Consider the following 12,976-nt stretch of genomic DNA (forward strand, 5'->3'; position numbering starts at 1 on the left):
AGTTACTTCAGACTGAGAGCTGTTCCCTCAAGAATGCATGTGCATTCCTGCAGTCTCTAATGAGGAAGCTTTGAGGGAATACTGGACAACTGTAAGAAACAGCATGTTTGCTTGTCTTTAATGAGAGAAAATGGCCCCAGAGGGGATTTCTGTGCCCCATAGAAGGTATTCCCACCTTGCCTTAGCTTTGCCTTGTCCCGGAGTCCTGTGGGTGCACCAGGGAGCTCTGGCCTGCAGTGCCCAGAGCTGGCACCCGTGTCCCTGCTGCATCCTCACCCATGGGAGAGCAGCATATCCTCTTCAGCACCACCCATGTGCCCAGAGTGATGCTGTGGTTTGGCTGTCCAGCCTCTCTGAGGAGGCATTTTCTCCCAAAGGTGTCTGTGTAATACTCACAGTGCCCAGTCTGTAATGGGAATGAATTGAAGCTGAGCAGCAGTGGGTAGCTTGGGATCTGCAGGATGGTTTAGGAGTTTCCCTGACTGGGCTAATGAGGCAGAGATAAAGTTTAATTATGTTCTGTGCCCATTCCCCAAAAAAGATGGCCCAGTTTGCTTGCGGACTGGTACAGAGCAGCACATTGCACATCCTGCTGTGCTCCTGATAGGAGGCTTATTTGTTGGCTGTGTATTCTGCATTCTTTCTGTCAATGCCCTCAGTCCTTCAGCTCTTTTGTCTTGGTCCAGGCAGCTGGAAGGCTTCTGAGATGTTGAGATGCCTCAGAGTAGGGTGAGACTCACAAGCTGGTTCTCTCCAATGAACAGCTCCAGTGTTTGCTGCAGCCTCAGGCTGCAGATGGAGCTCACAGGCTGGGCCACACAAGGAACACACGCAGGTTTCAGTCGTGATTGATGCACTGTGTCTTCTCTAAGTGCCTCTCATTAGTGGCAGCCCAGCATGTCCAGCCTCTGATGGAAGTGAAAGTGCCCTGTGCCTGTGAGAGCATTTGGGATCATGCATGGTTCAGGGTCATTACTATCCAGGGATGCAGCTGCCTTTGTGCAGAACCTGGCAGCCCTTCAGTGTGCTTCCAGGGGCCTCACCAGGAGGACCAAAGCACAGACTGATTGTTGCCATTTGCAGGCTGGTAAATGTGCTAGCGTTTGTGTACAGCAGCAGTGCTGCAGCTCCCTCTCTTCCAGGAAACATCAGGTCAGCAGAGGGGTTCAGGCACAATCCATCTGGGGATTGCAGCCAAAAGACAAAGTCTCTGTGTATTCCCGCATGCTCAGTCTGTTGGCCTGGTGCCAGGGTCAGCACAGGCTCAGATGAGAGAACTGCTGTGCTGCTCCTGCCCAACACCCTCCTGCAGCCCTTGGGTATACCCACCATATTTGTAATCTAGAGCTAGAAGTGGGACCTAGAGATTTGCCAGAAACTCTTCTTGCAGTATTATATTTTCCTTAATATTCACTTGTCCACTTTTTGATTGGATCTGTCCCTGCTTTGCCTGTGAATTCCAGTAAGAGCCTGAGGTGGTGGCATCGCTTGAGGCATAAATATAGCATGAAGAGACAACATTGTATTTTATTGTTCCATTAATACACGCCTTGGGTGCCTTCAACCATTCAAGACATGTATTAATGGCCCAATAAAACACACCCTGAAGAGCCTTTACACTATTATATTACAGCATTCTATATTTAAATATTTCTAATACTTGAAAAAAAATTTTATTATATCCTTCCACTACAGGAAATAGTTCCTATGACAGTAAGAGGAAGCAGTATTTTGCATCTATCTGCATTTTCTGTAATAAATACTGTGCAGAATACCACATTTCAAAACTGCCTCACTAATCAAACATCTGACATTGCTTATATATAATCTTTGCTGTTTCATAGATGGGAAATTGGAGGCACAGAAGATGATATGACTTACCCAGAGCCCCAGGGTGCTCCTGACTGTCTGGGACACAGGCACCCAGACCCCTTCCTAGGGTGATTCATGCCAGTCTCTGCCAGCACTCACCTGCTTGTCTCTGCCCTCTCTGTCCACAGGAAAAGGGCACATTCCCCCTCTTCCAAGGATGAGCACTCCATCGGCCTGAAGGACTCACTCTTGGCCCACTCATCTGACCCAGTTGAGATGAGGCGGCTCAACTACCAGACTCCAGGTAAGGAGCAGCTCATCCCCTTGAATCCTGCTTCCTCTGGTTCCCCTTCTCCATGTCCCCATCCCAGAGGCAGAGTGCAGTCCTTCCCACCCTCCAGGAGATCCACACCTTCTCAGTCACAGTGACACAGAGTGGGCTTTAGACCAAGGATGTCCAAGTATCTCCTCTCTGGGTTGCAAATCCTCCTCCCTGGGCCTGTCACTGCAGGCCCGTGAGGCTGGGGAACCTGGATGGAGCTGGCCTGTTGTGTGGTGTGTGTCAGACACGGTGTGGAGCTCATTACACTTGTCCTGAGCTGGGAGGAGCCTCCATGCAGTTGGGAGCGTGCACACCTGAGCTTCAGTGCTGAGCACAACTGGTGCAGTGTCGGCCACATGGGCTGCATCTGGGGCAGTCAGGAGGTACACAGAGCTCTTACACTGCTGAGGGTGCCCCAGCAGCTTAATTCTGGGATCTTTGGTGTGCTGACTCTCCTGCTCTGCTCAGCTAAGGGTCAAGACAAGAGCTCCCTGCAGACTACAGTGCTCTCCAGCCAGTGCTGTGGCCCACTGAAGGACTCTGCTGATCATGGTGGTCTCAGTGCAGAGGATGTTAGTTCAGTAAAAGCCATTCTCTGCATGCTGCTTTCACTGGCCTGGGATGCCTCAGGCTGTAGCTTTGCCAGCTCATGGAGGCAGCTGTACTTCACACTGCAGAAAGGTCTTGTGCTGCTGCTTTGTGTCTGCACATCTCTGATGGCACCGCAAGCACAGTACCTGTCATTGTAGTGATCAGAGACAGGCTCTGCCCTGACTCGTTCAGAGCCTTTCAGAGAGTCCAAGTCCTAGATGAACTGAGGGAGCACTTGGGCTTTTGTGTTGGAGGGAGCAGTTCAGCAGCAAATGAGGCACATACAGTTCTGTTCTAACTTGCAGCTCCTCCTGGTCTCTAACCTACTTTCCTTTTCCTCCTGCTGCTCATTCATCTAAGGGCTTTCATCTAATAGGAGAGTTTTGAAGGGGCCATTTCCTGATGTAAAACTGCTGTGTCTGGCAGGGGGAGCAAGAACAGCCTTTCCTGTTGCCACTCACAGCAGTCTGGCTCACATCTGGGGTGAGCTACACCAGCACATCTTTTTCTGTGCCAGGGCAGCTGTCAGGGGTCTGTCGTTAGTGCATCTCCCAGGCAGAACCAGTGGCAGATCTCACGTGTGGGCAGCAGCAGAGCTGGCACATTAATTGGTCACAGCACACACAGGATGGTGTCACAGCATGGGAGGGAAATGCTGTGGGGAGCAGGGAAGGCACGTGTGCCAGAGGAGGAACATCTCAACAGGCAGATCCCCAGGAGCAGCACTAGGGAGAGGGTCACACGCAGTCAGCAGCAGCATGCAGCTTCTTGAGGAGGAGCACAGTGTTAAACAGGGACAGCTGTGCATGAAGACAGGCCTCTGTGACATGTCTCCATGTGGGTACAAAATCCATCTTTGCTGTCTGCTTGTGGTTTGCATTGTGTGAAGAATTGTGACAAGTTGGGCTTGCTCCCACCTTCAGAGAGGTCAGGATGTTTGCATCAAGGGTGTTCCTTGCTATACCTGTAGCAAGGTTCAAGAGCTGCCATCAGAGAGACAGGGAGCCAGGAAATTTCCTTTTCCTGTCTGTGAGTGAGGATAAGCCAAAGATGCTGCTCATTTGTTAAGTTTGCAGAGCTCTCTGGAGAGACAAAACCAAGCCAGAGTGTGCAGTTCACTCGAGACAGCAGCAGGACCCTGGGATACTGCCAGGCACTGCTCCCCCACCAAGAGACGGCACTCTGTCCTCCTCCCCTTTTCCTCCTGCATCCCTTGTGAGTCTCTGAGGAGTGGAAGGGGGTGTTGTGCAGCTTGAAGTGACTGTTCCACTCCTGACGAGCTTGTCCTCGTTTAATGAGGCGCATGAAAGCCACCAAGCCCAGTGGGCCCAAGCTGCTGCCCCTGTCACCCGATGGAGGTCAAGGCAGTGCTGTGAGGATGCATTGACAAGAGGTGCTGGCCACCAGCCCTGGTAGTTGGTCTCCCTGCTGGAGCTTGCTGAGCAGGGAAAACTTGTTTAATGCATAATTAATTGGTCTACTGTTATTAAATATTAAGCTTTTCATTTTTGTGGTTTTTACTTCAGACAAGGGTTATTCCCCACTGCTGGCCGCCCTGTACCAATGTACTGCCGTGCCAAGTCACTGAGAGGATACAGGCCTGGGCAGTGTCCCAGTACACCATGAGAGGAGACTGAGTTGTGCTGCTGATGAGCTGTGAGCGAGCTGGAGGATCAGGGGCACTGAGCAGAGGTGGCTGGGGCTGAGTGCTGTCCCCTGGCCACCGAGTAGCACAGGTGCCCCCTGTACCTGCCATCTGCTGGCCCTTGCAGTCTTCCCTGGGGCATGGCACTGGGGCCAGTGGTGTGCAGTGGGAAATGTAGCTCTGTGTCACATGAAGGCCTGTGGACTCACTGCCTTGCAAGTAGCTCCAGGTGTTTGCCAGTGTCAGGGGCAGCACTGGCCAGAGCCAGCAGCTGCTGTGTAACAGCCAGGTGCAGAGCAGCCCCAGGGCCAGGCAGCCAGTCCTGTGCTGGAGGGAAGCTCCCAGTGCTGTGGTATATGGTGCTTTCCTTTTCATCTTCATCTCGTTGTCTTTCCATCTCTGAACCTCTGCAACAATGACTAAAGGCTAATGGGATTTCTGTTCTTGCCCCATTTCTTTTCTTTGCAGGTGCCAGTGTCCCCTGTTGCCCGAATATCTCAAGTTAGTTTTAACTCCTGTTTTTATCTTTCGACACCTTTTGCTTTTTCTTTCCCTTTCTCTCTCATATCTGTATTTTTTGTTTCAATGTCATGAAGATCACCTTCACTCACAGCAGACTGTAAAATGGCAGTGATTCACTTTCTGACATGATGTGTGGGGCCAGGCTCGGTACTGCTAGCACGGCACTACAGCAGCTCACTGCAGGACAGTGCAGAAGGGAAGGTCCCGAGTCATGGGCTGCCAGGAGGCCTCTGCAGCAGCCCTTTCCCTGCTCTCCAGCCTCCTACCCCCTCAGGGTGGTAGGCCAGGCTCTGCCATGGTACCAGGCCTGCAGCTGGCCCTGCATGGGGACTGACAACCTTGGCCATTCTGGAGGGAGCCACCAGCTAAAAATCCCAGATGGACAAATCAAAGTGGGCTCTTCAGTGGTTGAACACACTCTCTTCCTACCTTGGGCAAACTGGTTTCCCTAGGCTGGGTCACCTCTGTCACAGACAGAACACATGACAGACAGACAGACAGGTCTCTGGACTGCCTGAGTTTGGGTACCAGAATCCCAGGCACAGAGGAGGCACTTACTGCTCTAGCAGCTTGGATGGAGTAGTACCAGCCTGCAGATAAAAGTGCCCCCTTATCACTTGTCTTCTGAGCTCAAGTTCATCCTCAAACAACCATAAAAGCGTGGCCACCCTGCCCTGGGATGTACAGGCATCTGTGTATGCACACAGGAATGGGAGATGTGGGATAAATACTTCCCCTGGGAGCAGAGCCAAGGGCTTTGCCATGTGTCCCTGCAGGCATTGTGAGACCTCTGAGCTCTTCTGGCCTTGTGGTGAGCTCACTGTCCTCTTGCAAGAGCAATTGGAAGAGCTTGTGGAAGTCCTGGCAGTGTGTACAAATCTCCATCTTGCCCTGCACTGTCAGTGGCTGTTTTTCTAGGTTCACCATAATGGGATTCCAACCACCTCTTTCTCCCCACCTGCTCTTGCAGCTCTTTTGTTGCTGCAACACTTCTCTGGCTGACAAAACACGAGTTTGGAGAGACCACCTTGTGTTTCTCAGCAGAGATGAGGCTCTGCAGCTCTGCTATGGTCCATGGCTCTACTGTACTTCGTACATAACCGTGTTGGAGAAGCACATACTGTGGCTGTGTTCCAGTCTCCTTGTCCTTCCTGTCCCACACTTCTGTCTTGGTGCCACACTGTTCTCATCCTTCAGTTGCTCGTGAGTGGCAGCTCTGCAAAGGCTGCTCCTCAGCTACAGCCTCAGAGATCTGGCATGAGTGAGGAATTTGTGCCAAAACCAGCATCATCTCTGTCCCTTTGAGGGCTTGCTCAGCCACCTCGGGGATCCTGATGGGTGAACTGGCAAACAGGACCATCTGCAGGAGGACCTCAGCACAAGGCAGAATAGGGGTATTTCCTTCTCCACCTGTCTGTGTGTTCTCAGGCCATCCATGGATAGCTGTGCACTGCCGAGCGATGGCAGGGTGAGTGTGTGTTGGATTGGGTCTTGCTGTGTGCAGTGGTGTCAGATGTTTTATGCAGAGGTCTGAGGGTAACACTCCCGTTATCACCTTGTGACTTGTCACCACCGTGTGAAATGTGTGTACCCAGCCTGGAGACTGCTCCATCACCTCTGTGGCCCATCACTGCCATCTGTGGCAGTGTTCAGCCTCCTGAGCAATTGAGAAGCTTCTGGCTGTGCTCCAGCCTGTCTCCCTGGATGTGAGTCAACAGCTTCAGCCTATTAATAATCATCATTAGCCATGTGGGGTTTCTGGGAAACCCATAGAGCAGCCGATGGAGTCACGAGCCTTGGGATTTGGATGACGTTTCAGAATCACGTTCCTGCCAGTTCAACATCTCAGCATCAGAGAAGGAGGTTGTGGTGGTTAAGCTCTGAGTTCCAGGGCCTCAGGAGGGCTCCTCCCAATCCCACATGCACACCCCCACAGTACCTGTCCCATGTGTGGCATCTGTGGGATCCCTTCCTCTGGGCCTTTCTGCTGAGCAGGGCTTTAGCTGTGCCCGGGATGAGCTGTGATGTTGCGTCCCTGGTTTGGGCAGGGCAAGACTTCTGCCATGGCTTGGGCTACATCCCAGCTCGCAGCAGCCTCCCAGAAGCTGCTGGAGGGCACATCCCTGCCCATGTGCCTTGCATAAGCCAGCCCAGAGGAGCTGGATTTTGGGCCCTGGAGCAGGCTCTGCCTCTGGAGCATCACTGAAGAGTTATGCAGCTGTGGGCAGAGCTGCTCCTCAGCTTTCAGAACACTGTACAATGTCCTACCAGGGAATGATCCATTCTTCTGTGGGGCCCTTTGCATCCTTCTCTAATGCCCCGGGGACTGTGACAGCATCTGGCTACCCAAAAAGCTGTGCACATGCAGTGCAGAGGATTCACTGCAGGTCTGGCAGTTTCTTTGTGGCTAATGCCATTGTTAGGGGCAATCAAGAGAATCAGCCCTTGGCAGTGGGAGCACCAGTGTGTTCAACTTCAGCCCATGCAGGAGCCCGGGAGGCGCAGTGACAGCAGTGACAGCAGTGACAGCGCGTCCGCGGCCCGTTCCTGCCAGGGCTGGCCGAGCCCTGCCCGCTGCGTGGCCTGCTCAGTGTGCCCGTGGCTGCACTGTCCGAGCATGCTCACCCGCCATGCCCATCCTGCACATCACCTTTGTGTTCTGTCCGCGCCCCGGGACTGCCGCATGCCCTCAGCTCCCCTCCATCCCGCCGGCGCTTCCATGGTCACACGTGTCCGCCTGCGCCCACCGCGGGGTTTGCTGTGCCCGTGCTCTGCTGAGCCCTCCTCGGCCGTGCAGAGCCATAACTGTTCTCCTCTCCCTCCTCCCTCCTTGTCTGCTTGCAGGCATGCGTGACCACCCCCCCATCCCCGTGAGCGACCTGGCTGACAACATCGAGCGCCTCAAGGCCAACGATGGGCTGAAGTTCTCCCAGGAGTACGAGGTGAGCCTGACAGCGGCACGGGCGGCACGGTGCAGTGGTGCTGGCCAGGGCCCCAGCAGAGAGGGCCTGGTGAGAGCTGAGCTGCGCTCCCCTGCAGCCATGCTGTGTGGTCAGTCCCCACGCCAGCCCTGGGAGCCTGCCAGCTCTCCCTGCCGGCCCCACGGTGGTGGGAACTCGCCCTGAGCAGTTGAAGCGTGGCTGGTACAGGGAGAAGGCCTTGCAGGAGAATGCACAGCAGCCTGCCATGCTGCCACCATGGTTAAAGTCTTAGGAGTGAATGGGAGCTCATGTCTGCCTACCCGGACTGCCACTGATTACTTTGTTCTGCTCTGTGAGGGCTGCACTCCATCCAGGTTGGCTGATGTATTTTGGTCTGCAGTATGTGTGCCCATTCACTTCCATCTGTGTTCAAAGCTTTGCTCTCTGCACCATCCTCTGCTGCCAGCAAACATGCCTTGTGAGTTTTCATTCCTGCTTTCCCCAGCTAATCTCCCACTGGACTGTGCTGGCATTAGCCTGTGCTGTCCAGCATCACTGCTCATAGAAACTCTGCTAGTGTCCCACTGCCCTGGAGTAGTCCAAGCTCCCCTCCTGCACAGAGCTTTCTGTGCCTGTGACCTGAAGTCATGAGCTGCAAACCTGCCTGCAGTTCTGGATCGTGCTGTCATCGTTGTCCATGTCTCTGGTGCAGCCCCTGGGTAGGTCCTGCCTGCATCCACCACGATGCTGCCTCTGCTCACACACACAGGCATGTGCTGGGTGCTTGGGGAGCCCCTCCACTGCACCTCTCTCAGCCCAGCTCCCTCCAGCCCTGCCCTGTCCTCTCTGAGAGCAGCTTGCCAAAGGGAGGGAATGTGGAGGGAAAGGGGCTGACCTACCTGAGGGCTGCCTCACCTTTTTTGACGCTCTCCAGGCTGCGTGATTGGGTTGCAACTGTTTAAAATTGGGAAAAGTTCCTCTGCAGCCATGAGAGCAGGAATGGCAGGATGATGTTTTGCTGTGCTTATATGCAGAGCCCTCTTGAGCTGCAGGGGACTTGTAAATAAACCCCCCACTAAAGAGGGAATAAATTTGGGAAGTGTTCTTTGCATGTGTTATCACTTCTGTTTGAATTGTTATCTGCCTGTGCCTGTGGCCACCCCTTCCTGCACCGTACCTACACTGATTTATGAGATGAGATCAGAGCATTTGCCCACAAGGTAGGATTATATATGCCAGGAAAGGGAAAGCAGATCTCAGTGTTGAGAAGGTAAGAGACAAATTCCAGCTAGTTCAAAGGGTGTGCTGCATGTATCTGAGGAAGGCACAGAGCTCTTTTTTTGCTTTGGGATGCCAGGTGGAGGGTCTTGGCATCCCTGTGCATTTACTGTCTGAACCAGTGAGATGAGCTACAGCATTACATTGTGACTTGGGAAATATTTAAAGGAGTAACGTGCTTCCCTTGCAGTTACCTGTGTGCTCATGTGTGTCCTGCCCGTGGAGCCAAAGTGTGCAGTCATATCTGTCTGCCTTGGGCTTTTTGTTACCAGTCCAACTGGAATGTTAAGCAGTGCTGTCCACTCTGCCACAGGCAGGCTGTGGTTCTGCTGCACAGTGGGGATTCTGCAAGATCCAGTGTCTCTGCACTCCCATCCTCACATTAGGCCTGTGCTCAACAGAGCCTGCAGCATAATACTGAGCTGTGGGAACTGTTTTTGAAAAAATGAGCATTAAATAAATTCTCTTAGCTGCTTTCATGAGCCTCTCTCTTCTCATTTCTCTTTCTTTAGAATATCATGGCTGGTTGAGAGCACCAATCAGTTGTACTTCTCATGTTGAAGCAGCTATTAAGTAGCTGATTGTTGCACATAATTTTTTTCCCCTGGATTCTGCTGTGTTTGACTCCTCATCATCAGAAAATTGCTGAACATGACAGGGTTGTAGAGTGTGTGACACTAGGACAGACCCAAAAGCAGAAGGGGTTGCACCTTGTTGGCATGTGGGGATCAGTGCAATCATTTCCCATTTGAAATGCCAGTGAGAAGAATCCTGGACTGAGTTTGAAGAGAGCAGCAGCTGCCTGTGCAGGGCTGCTGTGGCAGCAGGTCTGCTCTCATCCTGGTCGCTGTGTGTGTGGGTTTGGCAGGGCAGCAGCTCCCTTTGATAGCAGGGCTGCAGGGCAGGACAGGCGTGGTGTGTGCTGCTGACTAAGGGAATAATCTGCAGAGTGGGTGTGGAAAGAGCAGAGGTGGGAGGGGGAGCAGCCCCTGTGGGAGCCCAGGAGACAGGAACCACACCTTCAGCACATGCTTGCATTTGCAGTGAGCATTGATACTGTCCCAGTGCTCACCCTGGGGCTCTGTGAGCCCCAGACCTTACCCAGAGCTGAGTGGTGACCCAGTGCTTTGGGAAGTGAAGGCACTGCCCCTGTTCCCCCTGGCATAATGGTGCTGCCAGAATGGGCATAGCACAGCTGAGCAGGGAGACACAGGGGAGGAAGGCATGGCAGGTGAGCCCCCAAGGCCCATTTGCTGTTTGATTGTGCTTTGAAATAGTTGCATTTTAAGTGTTTTTGTAGAGCAGCCTGTCAGCCTAACATCTCTGTGGGGTGCAGGGCTGTTTATAGATGGCTCACATTCCAGGAGCAGTGGCACCACAGGCAGAGAGCAAATATTTAACAGCACTTTTAACCATTGAGGCCAGCTGGCCTAGAGCCATCAGTCTGGCACTTGCCTCGGCTGTGCAAGCAATAGCAGGGTAACCTAGACACAGGTGACATGAAACAAGACCTGTCAGCACCTCCCCACATGCCTGGGAAGGGGGCAGGAAGGGTGGCAGAGATTTCTCACAGCCGTCTGACCTCTATTCCCACAGTGAGAGAACAAATAATATTGCTCACACCAGTGTGCCAGCCTGCCTGGCCGTGCAGCCCATGTGACAAAGCCAGCACAGAGCAAGCTGAGGGCTGGCTGCAGTGAGCAGGCTCGTGACTGTGGGTGAGCCCTCACCCCTGGCACCTGGGAGCCATCCCAGCTGTACCTCCTGGTGCCCCTGGTGCTGCAGGAGAGGCTGAATTGCAGCTGCTGGGAGCTGAGCCGTGTGCAGGCACAGTTCAGTGCTGCCATCTGCTCTGGCACAGGGCAGAGCACAGAGCACAGCCCCACCACGCTGCACAGGCAGGCAGCAAGCTGGGGAGCAGGGCACCAGGGTCTGGCAGCTGCTGCTGGCCTGGCTGCACCAGGAGAGTATTTCATTTTTAGTGTACAGTGAAAGCTGCAGCGAATTTACAGTGTGGGATTAATGGAATTAGATAAGTAGAAGGAAGGCTGAGCCCCTGACTGTGGATGTGCAGGTGGTGGCAGGCGCTGCCGCTGTGTTGGAGCTCCTCCTGTGGGCACCTTCCCACGCTGCAGCCTGTGCTCCCGGGGCAGGATCCCCTGCCTGGTCGGCGCCCACACACCGCACCTCACGCTCCTGCTGTGGGATCCACCAAGCTGAGCCTTGCTGTCCCCTTTGGTGCTGTTAGCAAACACTGGGCAGGCTGGCTCCAACCAGCACTGCTTCCTGCTCTCTTGTAATGCCTTAGATCCTGCATCACCTTCCCAGAAGATTTTTCCTTATTCCTTTCCAAAATGCATCCTGAGGCTATTGCCCCTCATGTCCATCCAGTGTGTGGCCCCCAGGAGCAGAGCAGAGCAGGTGATGAGAGCCTGGCAGTGTGGCACTGCCTGGCATGTTAGCTCTTAGTAATCTTTAGGTTGTGAGCACATTTCACTGTGCTCCTGCTTCCTAGTGTGGTAGGGAGGCTGCAGACCTTTCCTCACAGTTTCCTGTGGAGAGAAGCACTGGTGGTTTCCCCAAACCCTGTATTCACTTCCATTTCCCATAAAGCCTCTGAGGACACTGCACCTCCCGTGCCTGCAGCCCTGGCAAGGCAGGTCAGGTAGCAGCAGAGGTGCTTGGGTCCCTGGGGCCAGTGAGCCCAGCAGGATCAGGGCGGCACCCAGGGAGCCTTGATTTAATGGCTTGCTGGGTTTAATGGCTCACTGGAAGCTGCCTGGCAGGCACAGGGCGCTCACGTTCCAGTAATAAGAACAATAAGGCTGAAGTGCTGCCAGCCATTGATTCAGAGGCACATTATGTCCTCATTTGAGGCATGGTGCAGATTGACAGTGGTCAATGCTCCTGTAATGTGGTTGATTTCACAGGAGGACAGGAAGCACTCACTGCCTGTGCATCTTCCTGTCCCCGTGCCCTTGTGCAGCTCCCTGAGCTGCTGTGCTGCCCCCGGGCACTGCCTGCCTGAGCTCTCCATGCCTGCCAGCCACAGAGGCAGCAGCAGGGCCTCAGCATGCAGAGAGATTTTGGAACTGCACTAAGGAAGGGGGGAGCAGCAAGCCCGAGGTGGATTGTATGTGAGAGTCAAACTGGCACTCAGGAGTGTTTGCAAGGCATTTGTACAGTGCCCTGGAGTCTGTCGAGGAAAGAGCCTTTTTCCAATCCTTTTTCAATGGTCTGATTCTGTCTTTATGGCAGTAGCAGCAGGGATCCCTGAACTGCTTTGGTGAAATTGTTCCTTGCACTTCCATGCTGGGAAGGAGGAGTTTTACTAATTGGGCTTTTTCTTAATTTGCACTTGCTGTCTTACAGCATCTCCCTGTCACTTTAAAGCAAAGCAAAAGTCATGGTGCTTTTAAGTTTCCTCCTGGCTCATTTCCTTCCAATTTCCCAGCCCTTCTGCTTTCTAGGAAGAGGGTGTTTGCTGGGAGTGTTACTCTGATCAAGTTTTGGGATGAAGCAGTGATTCCCATGAGCCCCCCAGAAAGGAGCAGATTCCTGGTGCCAAGGCAGTTTTGGAGCAAGGTGGGGAGACGAGGCACTGCTACTGCAACAGGAGCTGCAGAGCATTGTACAGAGATGGGACAAAACTTGTCAACCACTGCTCCATGTAGGGGCTCCAACTCACTCCAAGCAGCCCATCATTCTCCCATTTATTTACTCATTTGTTTGCCTTAAAGGGGGGAACAGGTGTACATTAATTCATCACCAGAGTTTAAATTAAATCATTTTACTTCTAAATGAGTCACTAATTTGCAGGAGTATTTAATTAGAGCCTCTTTGCACTCAGGTGCTGTAGTAGTTCTGACTTTCTCACCTGTTTGC

The 12,976-nt window shown here is 53.2% G+C and overlaps 1 protein-coding gene across 16 annotated transcripts in view; it reads left to right on the forward strand.

The window, feature by feature from the left end:
- PTPRF (protein tyrosine phosphatase receptor type F) overlaps positions 1-12,976 on the forward strand; it is a 373,817-nt gene that overhangs the window by 339,655 nt on the left and 21,186 nt on the right. For 11 of the 16 annotated variants that reach the window (XM_063165913.1, XM_063165910.1, XM_063165922.1 and 8 more), the window contains 3 exons: positions 2,001-2,116; positions 4,839-4,871; positions 7,737-7,834. In XM_063165913.1, the coding sequence (XP_063021983.1) occupies positions 2,001-2,116; positions 4,839-4,871; positions 7,737-7,834 (247 nt within the window). The remainder of the gene's footprint in view (positions 1-2,000; positions 2,117-4,838; positions 4,872-7,736; positions 7,835-12,976) is intronic. The other 5 variants (XM_063165916.1, XM_063165918.1, XM_063165919.1 and 2 more) reach the window with 1 other exon arrangement.

Source organism: Melospiza melodia, chromosome 11, assembly GCF_035770615.1.
Source record: "Melospiza melodia melodia isolate bMelMel2 chromosome 11, bMelMel2.pri, whole genome shotgun sequence".
In the NCBI taxonomy this organism is placed as follows: Eukaryota; Metazoa; Chordata; class Aves; order Passeriformes; family Passerellidae; genus Melospiza; species Melospiza melodia.